Source organism: Carcharodon carcharias, chromosome 37, assembly GCF_017639515.1.
Source record: "Carcharodon carcharias isolate sCarCar2 chromosome 37, sCarCar2.pri, whole genome shotgun sequence".
In the NCBI taxonomy this organism is placed as follows: Eukaryota; Metazoa; Chordata; class Chondrichthyes; order Lamniformes; family Lamnidae; genus Carcharodon; species Carcharodon carcharias.
The window spans coordinates 6,890,257-6,906,415 of record NC_054503.1 but is presented as its reverse complement, the minus strand read 5'-3'; the positions used below and the strand labels follow the sequence as shown (position 1 = coordinate 6,906,415).

General features: G+C 52.0%; 1 protein-coding gene across 3 annotated transcripts in view; it reads right to left on the bottom strand.

Annotated features, from left to right (window-relative positions):
• Positions 1–603: 603 nt before the first annotated feature.
• Positions 604–16,159, bottom strand: part of LOC121272977 (pecanex-like protein 3) — a 67,308-nt gene continuing 51,752 nt past the window's right edge. Inside the window, exons 28-35 of one of the 3 annotated variants that reach the window (XM_041179885.1) lie at positions 14,694–14,924; positions 13,853–13,956; positions 10,800–10,950; positions 10,342–10,572; positions 8,773–9,047; positions 7,108–7,292; positions 5,667–6,109; positions 604–3,736 (exon numbers count right to left, since the gene is read on the bottom strand). In XM_041179885.1, coding sequence (XP_041035819.1) covers positions 3,548–3,736; positions 5,667–6,109; positions 7,108–7,292; positions 8,773–9,047; positions 10,342–10,572; positions 10,800–10,950; positions 13,853–13,956; positions 14,694–14,924 — 1,809 coding nt within the window. In that variant the 3' untranslated portion in view covers positions 604–3,547. The remainder of the gene's footprint in view (positions 3,737–5,666; positions 6,110–7,107; positions 7,293–8,772; positions 9,048–10,341; positions 10,573–10,799; positions 10,951–13,852; positions 13,957–14,693; positions 14,925–16,159) is intronic. The other 2 variants (XM_041179886.1, XM_041179888.1) reach the window with 2 other exon arrangements.

The following is a 16,159-nucleotide window of genomic DNA, read 5'->3' as shown; positions in this document are numbered from 1 at the left end:
GTGGGGAGGGGGTGCTGAGCGACAGGAATTGCACTAATGGCTTAAGTTAATTCCCTATGGCAGATACAAAACAATCTTTTAAAGGAAAAGATGTACAAGCCAGTCACTAATATGGAGTCTAAAATGTTCCAGCATTTACACATTTCACTGGAGGATGATAAAGAGTGGGGGATGAAGTTGTGGCTCGAGCGAGAGAGAGAGAGAGAAGGAGGCAGACAGAGAGCGAGAGAGGGAGGGAGGCAGACAGAGAGCGAGAGAGGGAGGGAGGCAGACAGAGAGCAGGAGAGGGAGGGAGGCAGAAAGAGAGCAAGAGAGGGAGGGAGGCAGACAGAGAGCAAGAGAGAGAGGGAGGCAGACAGAGAGCGAGAGAAAGAGAGGCAGACAGAGAGCGAGAGAGAGAGAGAGGCAGACAGAGAGCAAGAGAGAGAGAGAGGCAGACAGAGAGCGAGAGAGGGAGGCAGACAGAGAGCGAGAGAGGGAGGCAGACAGAGAGCGAGAGAGGGAGGCAGACAGACAGCGAGAGAGGGAGGCAGACAGACAGCGAGAGAGGGAGGCAGACAGACAGCGAGAGAGAGAGGGGGAGGGAGGCAGACAGAGAGCAAGAGAGAGAGAGGGAAGGGGGCAGAGAGCGAGAGAGAGAGAGAGGGAGGCAGACAGAGAGCGAGAGAGAGCGTGGCGAGAGAGCACAGCAAAGAGAGACAGGAGGAGCGAGACACACAGAGGCAGAGACCCCTAATTCAGCAGGGCCCCAGATAAATGTTGTTCAGTGGGGAGAGGGGAGAATGGGACCAAACCTGTAGCTCTTTCAAACAACGAGCACAGGCACAATGGGCCAAATGGTGCTGCACGATTTTATGAATGGTGTTAGATCAATAGGCAGGAATCTTTCACTGGATGTGGGGAGGGAAAGCAATCTCGGTGGCCATATACGGAGCGGTGGTGACACACACAAGTACTAAAACTAAAAACAGATAGATAGCTCTGTTAAGGATCTTCCCCATTGTTAAATCAATGCTTAAGAATCAATTAAGCTTTAAGAATAGCCAAGTTTCAATCACTTCCAGGGCTACCTGTCATTGAGGAGTCGAGTCTGGCAGTGAGGAAACCTGACCTGGTTGTGTGCACTTAGGGGAAGTGTTAGAACTATGACACTAAAAATGCTTTTTAAAATATATGTAAATTTTCATAAATGGCCATGTTGTGTTCAGAAAGAAGTATTTTTGTATACACAAGATGGCAGAGTTGTGCAGGAGAGAATTCCAAAATGTACTCCGCAGAGCCAGCTGGTGGCGCTGGTGGCCAAAGCTCAGAACTGCACCGTGATCGTTGACATTGGAAAAAACAAATGGGGAATTTTGATGCAAGTAATGGTGGGAGGGGGAAGAAAAGCATGATCAAAAATGATCACAGGAAATGTGCAAGAATTTTAAAATGGGGGAGGGGAAGTGAAAGGGTTTGGAAGAAAGAACTCTCCTGCTAGAATTGGATTCCCTCTTCAGACTCCGCCTTGTCAGCCTTTCGAGAAGGAACACTTGCGACAAGATATAAATGTACACCTCATGGAGATCCCCCAATATAATGAACTGATGTCCAAAGTCAAACCTTATAAAATGATGGACCACCCCAAACCTTCACTCCATCACCACTCTTTCACACTGATCAAAAATCCATCTCTCTACTGAAGCATTCGCTACCAAGGCATCACCGTCTTGGGCCCAGGACTGTGCTGGGCACGGCACTCGCTCCGAATGCAAAGGTTGGTCAGAGACAGGGGCTGTCAACATTCCCGATACAATCATGAGCCATTTCATTTCAGAGATTAACAATTTAAAAAAAAACCCTCTAGCTCAAGTTTTGTTTGATTAGAAAGCACGCTTTAAAGCAGAGTATTAAATCAAATATCTAGCATGACTCCCCAACTAGAACGTTGGCTCAGGCGCAAGATTCGAGGCATACCAGGACTGTCGAGCGGTGGTCAGCGACTGGTAGAGGTGGCAGCAAGGGATCCCCCTCCCCAGGCTCCTTCCACAGCCCCCCAATCCTCGAGGTCTATGAGCTTCAACGTAATCCCTTCGAGGCCTGACTGTGCGGTAATTCCCTTTGGATAAGTGCCCTTGACCGCCGCCCCCTCCCAGGGCAGTCAGAGGACGGGGCAACAAATGCTGGCCTTGCCAGTGACGCCAGACCGTCCCAAAGACCAAGGCCGGGGGGTGGGGGGTGCTGGGGAGAAAGAGAGGTTGAAATTTCGAAACTGTTCTGTCGATCCCAAGGCAAGGTGGTAGGTTCAATCCCCCCTAGGCTGCACAGGGTTTACTGACCTCAGCTCTGATAGGAACAGACGGTACAACTGACCTTAAGAGCTACTGGACTAGAGGGGCGTGGGAGGTGGAGAGTCAGGGGAGGATATAAATCTCAATTGTGGCCCTCTACTCTCGTGCAGTTGGGCAGGATTGGACTCAGCTCCCGTGCTCCCCTCAACCCCGCCACCACCACCCCCACGACGCACCAATATGGTGACACGTTGGCTAAGGTACCTACCACAGTGAAATGGCCTCTTGCGAACAGGCCCAAAGGCGCTGGTGATCGAAAGGAAACGTGAAGGGGCCTGGTCAGATTTTGGTCTGTGGCATCCCTTCAGGAGAACCCTTCTCGCCAGGTACAAGCTAGCTGAAGAACAAGGGCCTCCTCCCCACCACATCCACCCTGGACCTTTCTACAAAGCTCCCAGGCCAAAGGGATCTGCAAAAATAAAGAGAACTGGTATCTGCAGCATTGTGCTTGATTGACCGTGGCTGGTTCAAATGGAGGAGGAGGAGGAGGAGGAACTGTGCTGGAAGCCTGTGGCAGATCATCTCACTTAGTCCCATAGCTTCAAGGAGGTTTGCCCTTTCAGACAGAAGCAGCTGGTAAAGGGGAGAACACCTACAGGAAACCTCACAGGCAGCAAAAAGCCACATGGCCAATCATTCACTTAAACCACACGCCACAGTCGGACTGAACTGAACTCACTGCCAACTCGCACTCCATGTCCATGGGGTGACGGGGAGAACACAGTACCTGACTGACGAAAAGGGTGGGGTGAGGGGGGGCTTGAAAACAAGAAGAAAAAAAATGTGCAACTGAGGCGGAAGGAACTTGCGTTATTACCTCTACCTGTCTCAGCTGTTGCCCTGTCAGTTGGGCTCCACAAGTCCTCGGGCACCAGGCCGCTAATCCATTCAGTGTTTGGATTATGAGAGTTGGTGTAGCTGGAGGGAAGGCTTCGGGCCGGCCAAGCTCTTCAGGGGTCTCAGTGACTTACAGCACCGGCCGCGGGCCCAACAAGGCAGTTGTCGGGTGAAATCCAGGCGCCGACGTCTCCGGCGAGCCCTTGCGGCAAGAGAGGCTGGCGGCCCGCCAGCCATCAGTGGATGCTCCTCAACCCCCCCAAACACGGTCTCGTCTTTAATTCAAAGGCTTCTCACGAGCGCCACGTACGGAGAGACGGAGAGAGAGAAGCAGCACTTCAACCGGAGGCTCCACTGTGCCCCCTGCGCTCCTCCCTCGGTTAGAACTGGTGGTCCAGCAGTGACTGCGCTGCCGTGGTCTCTGGCTCCTCCTTCTGCTCCCAGTCCTTCAAGTCGTGGCTCCCTCCTCTGGCCAGTGGGGTGGTGTCTGCTGGTACCTGCTCCGATCTCGGTGAAGAACCATTTGCTTCGGGGACTTGGCTCAAGTCGCACGGCTGGTGACAAGGTGCCTTGAGAACAGAAAGGGAAGAAAAATCAACTTCGAGCCAAACAATCGCAAAAAGGGATATAGAGGCATTGGCGAAGGATGAAACTAGAACTGAGGGGTTAGAAATTACAGGAAGGGGTGAACAGGCTGGGGCTCCTCTCTTGTGAAACTGGATTATGCTCCTCTCACCTCTCAGATTGCCTGTCTGCCTGTAGATTACATGAACACATGGATTAGGAGCAGGGGTAGGCCACTCAGCCCCTCGAGCCTGTCCTCCCATTCAGTATGATCATGGCTGATCTGATTGTGGCCTCAACTCCACATTCCCACCTACCTTTGACTCCTGTATTAGTCAAGAATCTGTCTTAAAAATATTCAATGACCCAGCCTCCATCGCTCTCTGAGGAAGAGAGTTCCACAGGCTCATGATCTTCAGAGAAACAATTCCTCTTCATCTCCGTCTTAAATGGGAGACCCCTTATTTTTAAACAGTGTCCCCTGGTTCTAGTCTCTCCCACGAAGGGAAACATTCTTTCAGCATCCACCTTGTCAAGGCCCTCCAGGATCTTATATGTTTCAATAAGATCACCTCTCATTCTTCTAAACTCCAATGGATACAAGCCCAACCTTTCCTCATAAAATAATCCCTTCATCTCAGGAATTAGTCGAGTGAACCTTCTCTGAACTGCTCTAATGCAATTATGTCCTTTCTTAAATGAGACGACCAAAACTGCACAGAGTACTTTAGTTATGGTCCCAGTAATGCCCTGTACTTTTATATTCCATTCCCTTGCAATAAATATTATTCCATTTGCCTTCCTAATCACTTGCTGTAACCGAATACCAACTTTTTGTGATTCATGGACCAGGACATCCAGATCTCTCTGTACCTCAGATTCTGTACCATTCGCTGGGCTTGATGTCTGCTTAAGGGGGAGCCTGCCACCATGTGTGTATGATTCATAACTAATTTAATATAAGGAAAATGTCAGTTTTAAAAATAAAGTAAAAAACACCACCAAATGCCGGAGAAGGCTCTAGAGGCAGAATAACTTTCTCTAGCTCCTACTTCGAAATGAGAAGGCTGAAGAGTGGCCTGAGTGAGGTTTTTTAAAATTGTGAAGGTTTAATAGGGGGGTATGAGGGTGTTTCCACAGGCAGGGGGAGACCAGGACCAAGGACCATCTATATAAGATGGTCACTAATAAATCCAATCGGGAATTCAGGAGAAACTTCTTTCCCCAGAGAGTGGGGGGAATGTGGAACTCGCTCTCACAGGGGGTGGTCGAGGTGAATAGCGTGGATACATTTAAGGGGGAAGCTGGATAAGCACATGAGGGAGAAAAAAGGATATGTTGATAGGGTGAGCTGAACAGGGTTGGGAGGAGGCTCGTGTGGAACATAAAGACATGTATGGGCCAGGTGGGCTGAATGGCCTGTTTCTGTGCTCTGCTCTGCTCTCTTCTGCGACAGCAACTGATGCTGGGTCAATTGTTTCACTGTAAACTTGAGATCGACAGATATTTGTCAACCAAACATGTTAAGGGATGTGGGGCATGGGCGGGTAGATGGGAGTTTGGTCACAGGTCAGCCGTGATCCCATTGAATGGCAGAGCAGGCTGGAGGGGCTGAATGGCCTCCCTCCTGTTCCTGTCCTTGTCGGCTGAGCTGCTCTGGGTTACACACACACGCACGCACGCACGCACGCACACACGCACACACGCACACGCACACACACACACATCCAAATTGGAAAGTTGAGGGTTTGAGCCCCATTCCACAGATGCATGATCCTGGTTGACATTCCCAGTGCCCAATGAAGAGGGTGCGCTGCACCAGTGGAGGGAGCGCCACGCCAGCGGAGGTAGTGCTTTGCAGAGAACATGCTAATCTACACCCCACCCTTTGTTACTTTCTTCCCCCCACTTTGGCTCATCCTGTTGGGAACACACCTGGGATCTTGGCAGGCTTCCTTTGGCTGGCGTTCCCATTGCGCTGCCGTTGGACTGGGTCCCGGAGCCGTTGTCCCAGTCAGCGCTTGGTGGCCCGTTGGGCCCTCTCCGGCCTGGCAGGCTCCACTTGCCATGGGGCCCCTCGTAGGTGAAATTGACCGAGGTGGCCAAGCCAGCCCGGTGGAGGACCCGGACGGGCCCCGAGCCGTCCAGCTGAGTGCCCGTCGGGAAGCGGTCCCCCTGCGAGGCCATGGAGACCAGCGAGCTGTTGAATGAAAGTTGGCTGGACGACAGCCGCTGACCGAGGAGTCCCTGGATGGAGGAAGTCCTTTGTAAGGAATTGCTGCTCTCTCGCCGAGGCTCCGATTGGGCTAAGAGCGATAGCTGGAGAGGCTGCGGCCGAACAGTCCATGGTGGTCCCGGCTGAGAGTTCACGTCGCTTCCTGTGGGCAGGAACGGCTTCAGTTAAGTGCTGACCTCCACTACAACAACAGCTTGGTTTCATATAGCGCCTTTCATGTCACACAAACACCCCAAGGTGTTTCATAAGAACGCAAATTTGATACGTGAAAGAGAAATTAGGGACAAGTGACCATATTCCCAAAGACGCCGGTTTTAAGGAGCGTCTTAAAAGGAGGAAGAGGGAGAGGCGGAGAGGTTTAGGGAGGGAATTCCAGAACTCAGGACCCCCAAGGCAGCTGAAGGCACTGCCGCCAATGTTGGAGCGATGGGAAATCAGGGGATGTTCAAAAGGTCCGAATTGGAGGAGCAGAGAGATCTCGGAGGGGCTGGAGGAGGTTACAGAGATAGGGAGGGTTGTAGGGGCTGGAGGAGGTTACAGAGATAGGGAGGATTGTAGGGGCTGGAGGAGGTTACAGAGATAGGGAGGGTTGTAGGGGCTGGAGGAGGTTACAGAGATAGGGAGGGTTGTAGGGGCTGGAGGAGGTTACAGAGATAGGGAGGGTTGTCAGGGATGGAGGTGGTTACAGAATTAGGGAGGGTTGTAGGGGCTGGAGGAGGTTACAGAGATAGGGAGGGTTGTAGGGGCTGGAGGAGGTTACAGAGATAGGGAGGGTTGTAGGGGCTGGAGGAGGTTACAGAGATAGGGAGGGTTGTAGGGGCTGGAGGAGGTTACAGAGATAAGGAGGGTTGTAGGGACTGGAGAAGGTTACAGAGGTGGGGAGGGGGTGGAGCCATGGAGAGATTAAAATACAGGACAGTTTCAAAATCGAGGTGTTACCAGGCTGGGGACCAATGTAAGTCAGAGGGAGGAGGTGGGGAGGTGTGATGGGTTCACAGGGCTTGGTGTGAGTTAGGATGGCGGGGGAGGGGTCAGCATAGTTTTGGATGAATTGAAGTTTATAAGAAGAGCGGGAGAAGCCGGTTATCGGAGACATTAAAAAGAAGTGATGAGACGAGTGAAGCTTACGGAACAGCTCACCTGGCTGAGGCTGGCTGGTGGCAACAGGCCCCTGGGGGTTTAAAGCCCCCACTCCGCTCTGCGATGTGCTGCTGTGGGTCACGTGCACTGTTGGGTTGTTGCTGATGGAAGAGGAGCCTCCACCGCAGTCTGAGTCCTCGATGTTACCTCCACTGTTGCAGCCGGCGCCACATCCCTTCTGCAGCCTGGTGGGGGGACACAGACACACAGAGATTGGAAAGGAGATACCACCGACCTGATGTGCCACCCGCGTTCCTCCCCTCGGCAGGGCTGGAAGGGGCACTGCCCCCAATGTGCAGGGCACCAACTTTGGAGGTGGTGGTGCACGGATTGCAACTCGGTCACACGAAGCATGAGTTTTAAGGAGTCTATAGATTGTTCTTCACTGGACAGTCCCCATCAATACCGGACAGACACCTAGAATCAGGCATGTGGCACTGACCATCACCATTAATGGAAATGGCCATCACAAATGTGCCCCCTATACCCCATTAGCCCCCTGCTCTCCCCCGCCCCCCAATTATTTTCAGCCGCCCTTAGCACCTCCTCAAAGTGTAATTACTCATTATTAAGCCCCGTCACCTTCAGTCATCATACTGCACAGGAGGCCATTCAGCCCATCATATCTGTGCTGGCTCTTTGACAAGAGCTGTCCAATGAGTCCCACTCCCCCCTGTTCATTTCCCCTTGGCCCTGCATCATCTTCCTTTGAACATCCGTCCAACTTCCTGCTGCAGGTTATGATTCAATATGTTTCTAAAAACCTTTCCAGGCAGCACATTCCAGATCACAATAACTCAGTGCCTTAAACAAAAAAATTCTCACCCCACCCCCTCCCTCCATTTGGTCAGTTTGAACCAATTATCTTCAATCTGTGCCCCTCCAACAATCTGCCCATTGGGAACAGTTTTTCCTTATTTGTTCTATCCAAACCCTTCCTGATTTTGAACGCCTCAATTAAATCCCCCTCTCAACCTTCTCTGCTGCAAGGAGAATAATCCCAGCTTCTCCAGCCTCTCCACATTGACTGAAGTCTCTCTCGTCCCTGGTCCCATTCTAGGAAATCTCCTCTGCACCCTCTCTAAGGATTTGACATTCTTCCGAAAGTGTGGGGACCCCAGAATTGGACACAATCCTCCAGCTGGGACCCAATCGGTGCTGCATGAAGATCAAGCAGAACGCACGAAATAGGGGGAGGAGTAGAGCAGATGGTCTGTCCAGCCTGCTCCGCCATTCAATACAATCGTGGCTGATCTTGGGCTTCAGCTCCATTTTCCCGCCGGCTCCCCTTATCCCTTAATTCCCTGAAAGACTGTCTATCTCACAGCCTTACCTGTACGCAATGATGGAGCATCCACAACCCTCTGGGGTAGAGAATTCCAAAGGTTCACAACCCTCTGAGTGAAGAAATTTCTCCTCATCTCAGCCCCTTATCTTGAGACGGGGCCCCTGTGTTTTAGATTCCCCCGTCCGCCCTGTCACAACCCCTTCAGAATTGTGCACATTTCAACGCGATCCCCTCTCATTCTTCTAAACTCCAGGGAATATAGACTCAATTTACTCAGCCTCTCATCGTAGGACACACCCCTCACCCCAGGGGCCAATCTAGTGAACCTTCGCTGTACCACCTCCCGTGGGCCGAGCTGCCTCCAGGTCAGGCCTCACCTCTCCCAGCTGGAGATGAACCAGCTGGAGATGTTCCTCAGGCTGATGGGGTCCCCCCAGATGCTGCGGAGCTGACTGTGCTGGCTGGCGTACGAGGTGGTCAGCGGTGAGACGTAGATCGGGTAGCCGATGGGCTGGTCGCACGAGGAGTTGATCATGTTGCGCAGGGCCTGCTTGGCGTTCTGGATGCTGCCCCGCTCGGGGTTACGGTTCCGCAGGAACACCAGCTCCTGCTGTTGCCCTGACCACAGGCCCCGCACACACTCCCGGTTCACCTGTAGCGAGGGGGAGGGCGGAAGGAGAGAAAGGAAAACACAAACATGCAATTTTAATCTTTCTTGCATCCATTTTCGCAAAAAAAATCACTACATTGAAGAGCATCTCATCTCCCCTTTGGTTTTTTTTGTCAATCTGGCTGTGTAAGGAAGGATATACTGGCCTTGCAGGAAGTGCAGTGTCAACTTACCAGACAGACAACAGGATACCGGGGGTTATATTACACACTAGGGCTGTATTCCCTGAAATTGAGCAGATTTGATCAAGTGCCCAAAGTATTAAGGGGAACAGCAAGGTAAAAAGAGAGAGAGAGAGATAGCGTGAGATAGAGAGAGATAGAGAGAGAGAGATAGCATGAGATAGAGAGAGAGAGAGATAGAGAGGGAGAGAGAGAGATAGATAGAGAGAGATAGATAGAGAGAGATAGAGAGAGAGAGATAGATAGAGAGAGATAGAGAGAGAGATAGCATGAGATAGAGAGAGAGAGATAGAGAGAGAGAGATAGAGAGAGAGAGATAGCGAGAGTGAGAGAGTTAGATAGAGAAGCAATTTCCGCTGCTGGGGAGTCTAAGACTAGACAGCCAGGTCTAAATATTAGAGGGAGCTCTTTCAGGAGTGAAACTGGGACGCACAAATTTGGCACTCTCTTCTATTGATGCTGGAACAATTGTTAACTTCACAAGTGAGGTTTTTGTCAAAGGTACTAAAGGGATATGGGGTAATTCTGGAGTGAAGTCTCAGGCCCGCCACGATGACAGAACAGGTTCGAGGGGCTTTTTAAATTTATATAAAACATTTATTTTGTGGGATGTGGGCGTCGCTGGCAAGGCCAGCCCTAATTGCCCTTTCAAACTGAGTGGCTTGCTAGGCCATTTCAGAGGGCAGGTAACCACACCGCTGCTGGTCTGGAGTCACATGTAGGCCCAGACCGGGTAAGGACGGCAGATTTCCCTCCCTAAAGGGGGCGCTGGTGAACTAGATGGGTTTTTTTTTGTTTTTACGACAATCGATGATAGTTTCACGGTTACCACTACTGGGACTAGATTTCAGTTCCAGATTTTATTAACTGAATTTAAATTCCACCAGCTGCCGTGGTGGGGTTTGAACTCAGGCGCCCCAGAGCATTAGCCTGGGCTTCTGGATTATTAGCCCAGTGACATTACCATTCTGTCACCGTCTCCCCAGGGGCTGAATGGCCTCCTACTGTTCCTAAGGTCCTTCCCTGGAGTTGCGGTGTACCCACCCTCCCCATGCTGTGTAATATGATGCGGGAGTCGTGTAGGCCGGACTTACCTTGATGACACGAAAGCTCAAGTATCGCTTGTTGAGCATGATGATTTTGTACTCGTCGCTGCCATCATCCATCACGTGCCGCAGTGCCAGCAGCGACTGGGTGTTGGTGAGGATGGCATTGCGCCAGGCTGGGTCGCCCTCGTGGGAGATCACCATCTTCTCCTCGTTGCTGGTGATGGCGTCGTACAGCACGGCCGGGTCGTCGTACTCGTCGGGGGAGGTGAAGTGGTCCTGGGCACAAGGACAGGAGCAGAGCCACCGGTCGTCAGGGGCAAACCTCAAAACCACCGGGACCGTGCCACCGCCCAGAGGTGCCCCCACCCACCCCCCCCCCGCATCCGGAGAACACGGACCCTTTAGCCCCCCACCGACCCTCGTCCTTCACGCGTGCTCACTCGCCCCCCCCCCCCCTCCGAAGCTCTGCATCGACAGTGACTAATCCCCCCCTCGCGCCGTACCTGATGCAGTTTCAGTGACATCCGGACCCCAGGGGCCACCACCTTCTGCAGCAACTCCATGTCGACAAAGACCCACTCATCCCGGGGGCAGGTGATCCGGAAATCCCCTTTAAACAGGGCGTGCAACCCGTATAGGAATGGCTCCAGACTGCTGCGAGGGAGAGAGAGGTAGAGAGAGGGAGCGGGGGGGGTCAGGGGTTGAGGAGAGAGAGGGAGAAAAGTAGGATTAGTGTCAAAGGTCCCACACGAATATGCAACATTCCCAGAAAATAATCCTTGATGCTTGTGGAGGTATTCTCACTCTCATACAGGAAGCACCACTTCTCTAGTCTTGTCCCGCACCATATTCCCATCAGATCTTAATTCTCTCCAAGTTGCCTTCACCCATCATCACCTCCCCTGCCCTGAGCTCACCAACCCTCATTGGCTGCTGGTCCAGTGATACATCGATTTTGAAATTCCCATCCCCGTGTTCCAATCTCTCTATGGCCTCCTCATCCACTCCCCATCTCCGTAACCTCCTCCAGCCTCTACAACCCTCCCCATTTCCGTAACCTCTTTCAGCCCCTACAACTCTCCCCATCTCCGTAACCTCCTCCAGTCCCGACAACCCTCCATATCTCCATAACCTCTTCCAGTCCCGACAACCCTCCCTATCTCCGTAACCTTCTCCAGCCCCTACACCCCTCCCTATCTCTGTAACCTCCTCCAGACCCTATACCCCTCCCCATCTCTGTAACCTCCTCCAGCCCCTACAACCCTCCCTATCTCTGTAACCTCCTCCAGCCCCTACAACCCTCCCTATATCTGTAACCTCCTCCAGCCCCTACAACCCTCCCTATCTCTGTAACCTCCTCCAGCCCCTACAACCCTCCCTATATCTGTAACCTCCTCCAGCCCCTACAACCCTCCCTATCTCTGTAACCTCCTCCAGCCCCTACAACCCTCCCCATCTCCATAACCTCCTCCAGCTCTCGCTATCTCTGTAACCTCCTCCAGCCTCTGCAACCCTCCCCATCTCCGTAACCTCCTCCAGCCCCTATAACTCTCCCTATCTCTGTAACTTCCTCCAGTCCCTATAACCCTCCCCATCTCTGTAACCTCTTTCAGCTCCTACAACCCTCCCCATCTCCATAACCTCTTCCAGTCCCGACAACCCTCCCTATCTCTGTGACCTCCTCCAGCCTCTACAACCTTTCCCATCTCTGTAACCTCCTCCAGCCCCTACAACCCTATCTCTGTAACCTCTTCCAATCCCTACAACCCTCCCTATCTGTAACCTCCTCCAGCCCCTACAACCCTCCCTATCTCTTAACCTCCTCCAACCCTCCCTATCTCTGTAACCTCCTCCAACCCCTACAACCCTCCCTATCTCTGTAACCTCCTACAGCCCCTACAACCCTCCCTATCTCTGTAACCTCCTACAGCCCCTTCAACCCTCCCTATCTCTGTAACCTCTTACAGCCCCTACAACCAGCTGAGATCTCTGTACCCCTCCAATTCCGACCTCTTGAGCATCCCCCAATTTCCATTTCCATTGCTCCACCATTGGCGGCTGTGTCTTCAGTTGCCTGAGCCCTAAGCTCTGCAATTGCCTCCCTAAACCTCCCCACCTCCCCCCTTCTCTCTCTCTCTCTCCTCCTTTACGGTGCTCCTTAAAACTGACCTCTCTGACCGAGCTTTTCTCCTTACAACAGTGTAAAATTTCTAAATGCTGATTGTTGTGCTTTGCGCTCTGGAGCTTAGCTGACGTTGCATTGAAGAGCGACTCAAATATCTGCAACCTGAGCTCATCAGAGCACTGTAGAGTCAATAAAGCTTTGGATCCACTACAATCAGAGGAGTGACACCTGATCGCATTGGACACTCTATACCAGAGCAGCCAAGTAACCTCAGCCTTCACTCATCGTCTGTCAGAGTGCCTCTGACCTTGACTTACCATCACTAAATCCCCCACTATCAACACCTGGGGGGTTACCATTGACCAGAAACTGAACTGGACCAGCCTCATAAACACTGTGGCTACAAGAGAAGGTCAGAGGCTGGGAATCCTGCAGTGAGTAACTCACCTCCTGACTCCCCAAAGCCTGTCCACCATCTACAAGGCACAAGTCAGGAGTGTGATGGAATACTCCCCACTTGTCTAAATGAGTACAGCTCCGGCAACACTTAAGAAGCTTGGTACCATCCAGCACAAAGCAGCCCTGCTTGATTGGCACCCCATCCACAAACATTCACTCCCTCCACCACCGACGCACAGTAGCAGCAGTGTGTGTACCATCTACAAGATGCACTGCAGCAACTCACCAAGGCTCCTTCGACAGCACTTCCAAACCCACAACCGCTACCATCCAGAAGGACAAGGGCAGCAGACACATGGGGAACACCACCACCTGCAAGTTCTCCTCCAAACCACTCACCATCCTGACTTGGAAATATATCGGCTGTTCCTTCACTGTCGCTGGGTCAAAATCCTGGAACTCCCTCCCTAACAGCGCTGTGGGTGTACCTACACCACAGGGACTGCAGCGGCTCAAGAAGGCGGCTCACCCCCACCTTCTCAAGGGGGCAATTAGGGATGGGTAATAAATGCTGGGCCCAGCCAGCGACGCCCACATCCCGCAAAGGAATAAAACAAACTTGAGCTTGCAGCCTTTGAGCACTGACTGACCTGCTGAGTACTTACAGCAATCGCACAGCTAGTCTGCCAGAGCGAAGTCAATCCTACTGACCAGCGGCCATATTGAGCGAGGCAGGCCTGATGTGACCCACCTCAAAAAACATCCTCCCCCACCCCCGACCCCCAAATCAGAGCTCCGTCCCAACTCTGCTGAAACCCTGGCCCGCACCGTAGTCACTGCCATCCCAATCCATTCGCACCATATCCCACCTCCCCACCTCACGCAGCAGCCCCCCCCCCCCCCCCCCCCCCCCCCCCCCCCCACCCCCACCGGGCCACTCCACTTTTCTGAACTGTGGACGCTCAGCGAGGTGAAAGGCAGCCCCCCTCCCCGACCCGTACGGAGGCAGTCCCAGTCTGCGCGCTGCCTTACCTGGCCGACATGCTGTGCGAGGCCGTCCCCAACGCTCTCCGGCCCAGGATGCAGAGTCCGAAACATAAGGTCACCAGGTGAGAATTCCTGTCGCTCTCCACAGACTGCAAGGTGGTTGGGTTGGTGGGGGTTGGGGGGGGGGTGGGGTAAAGATGGAGAGGGATGGTTACATTAGCCACTGGTTCAGACCAGGAATTCAGTTTCACATTTAGTCATGTAACTCTTAAACTGGCAATGGACTGTTCAGCATAACTATAGATCAGACAGGTCTTACATTCAATCAGTCTGTACTGGGTTGGACAGGGAGTGGGAAGGAGGGGTTGTAAATCACCAATACTGGATTAACCCCAAATTATACGAAAGGCAGAAGATGGAGTCAATTTGTGACCACTTTTCAAAGTCGCCAATTTGGAACGTTTACCGGAAAACGATGGATGCTGGGAAATGACTGCCCCCATCACCCCACCCCACAAAAACCAAAATAATCGCAGGAAACTCCTACAAATCAATGCCGCTAATCGTAGCAGGGCCAAGTGGGGAACGCGATCCTGCTACAACACCCGGAGAGATCCCGGAATCCCAGGTTTAAGGGGTTGTTTAGGAGGACAAGCAGGCTAGGCTTGTATTCCCGAGTGTAGATGGTTAAGGGGTGATCTCATCGAGGGATTTAAGATGACTAAAGGGTTCGACAGGGTCGATAGAGAGAAAGATACAGATCTGCCACAGTCTAACTGAACGGCAGAGCAGGCTGGAGGGGCTGAATGGCCTCGATCAAAGAATGGTACAGCACAGAAGGAGACCCCATTCGGCCCTTTGTGCGCATGCTGCTGCTCAGACCCACCTTGTCTCGCCGGCTGGCGCAGTACTGGATCCAGTCCAGGTAGATGTTGCAAAACGAGGCCAGGGAGATGCCCTGCATGCGGTGGTCGTAGTCTTCATCGATGTTGTGGTTGAAGGTGGGGTCGCTGTCGGCGTATGTGGGGTTGGAGCATGGTCGCAGCACCTCCTGAATCGCTTCGTTGTTCACCCACTCCTCCAGCTTCGGAGAGCGGATGACGTAGTAGACAATGCTCTGGGGGAGGGAGAGAGAAAGAGAGAGTGTGTGTGTGTGTGTTTGGGAGCAGGGGTAAGGGAGAGAAAGTCACCACATACGTCATCTTTGCTGCTGCCACCTCAAACTTGCCCTTTGGCCATGGATCAGTGGGTGGCGCTCTCTCCAAGAGAGCGTTCGTGGGTTCGAGTTTGTCACGAAGCAATTAATGTATTTAATATTATTGGAAAATATTTTTCTTTCGAAATAGAGGTTTAGCCTGCGGCTGTGATATAATTGGATTAAAGCCAGCTAGTCTGGATGCTTTGATGCGTACTAGTTTTGAGAGGTAATCAGAGAGGTAGAATGTATTTGCATTTTTTGAATAAAGCATTCAAGAAGTGGGGTGAAAACTGACACCGATCTATCTATCGGAGGAAGAGTGGGTTGGAGAGGGGGGAGGGGGGGAAGGAGTTCTCCCAGGTGTCCTAGGGCCAATATTTACAACTCAAACAACACGACTAATGAGCTGATCATGTATCAAATTGCTGTTTGTGGCAGGGTGCTGTGCGCAGTAGTCAACTGTGTTTCCTCATTACAAGTGACTGCACTTTAAAAAGTACTTAATTGGCTGTAAAGTGCTTTGAGACGTCCTGAGACTGTGCTAGTGCTACATAAATGTAATTTTTTAAACCTGTGCTGTACCTTTCCTGGGAGTGTTTGATGGGGACAGTGTAGAGGGAGCTTTTCTCTCTATCTAACCCTGTGCTCTACCTGTCCTGGGAGTGTTTGATGTGGACAGTGTAGAGGGAGCTTTACTCTGTATTTAACCCCATGCTGTACCTGTCCTGGGAGTGTTTGATGGGGACAGTGTAGAGGGAGCTTTACTCTGTATCTAACCCCGTGCTGTACCTGTCCTGAGAATGTTTGATGGGGACAGTGTAGAGGGAGCTTTACTCTGTATCTAACCCTGTGCTGTACCTGTCCTGGGAGTGTTTAATGCTGTCATTGGGTGCCTGAAATAGGAGTCTGTCTCATTCCTCAACCCTGAGCACAAGGAGGGAAGCAAACAAGCAGCGTACAAACCAGCACAGCCAACAATATTCCGAACATCAAGCTCCACAGAAGTTTCAACGTGCAGATATTCTCAGTCAGTGAGCATCACTGATGCTGGTTGGATTATACAGCACTCACTTATTGCAGGGCACTTACTGTTCAGAGATTGGGATTACATCTTGACAGGACTGGGTTCCTGTCATGGGTGCGTCCAAAAAGCA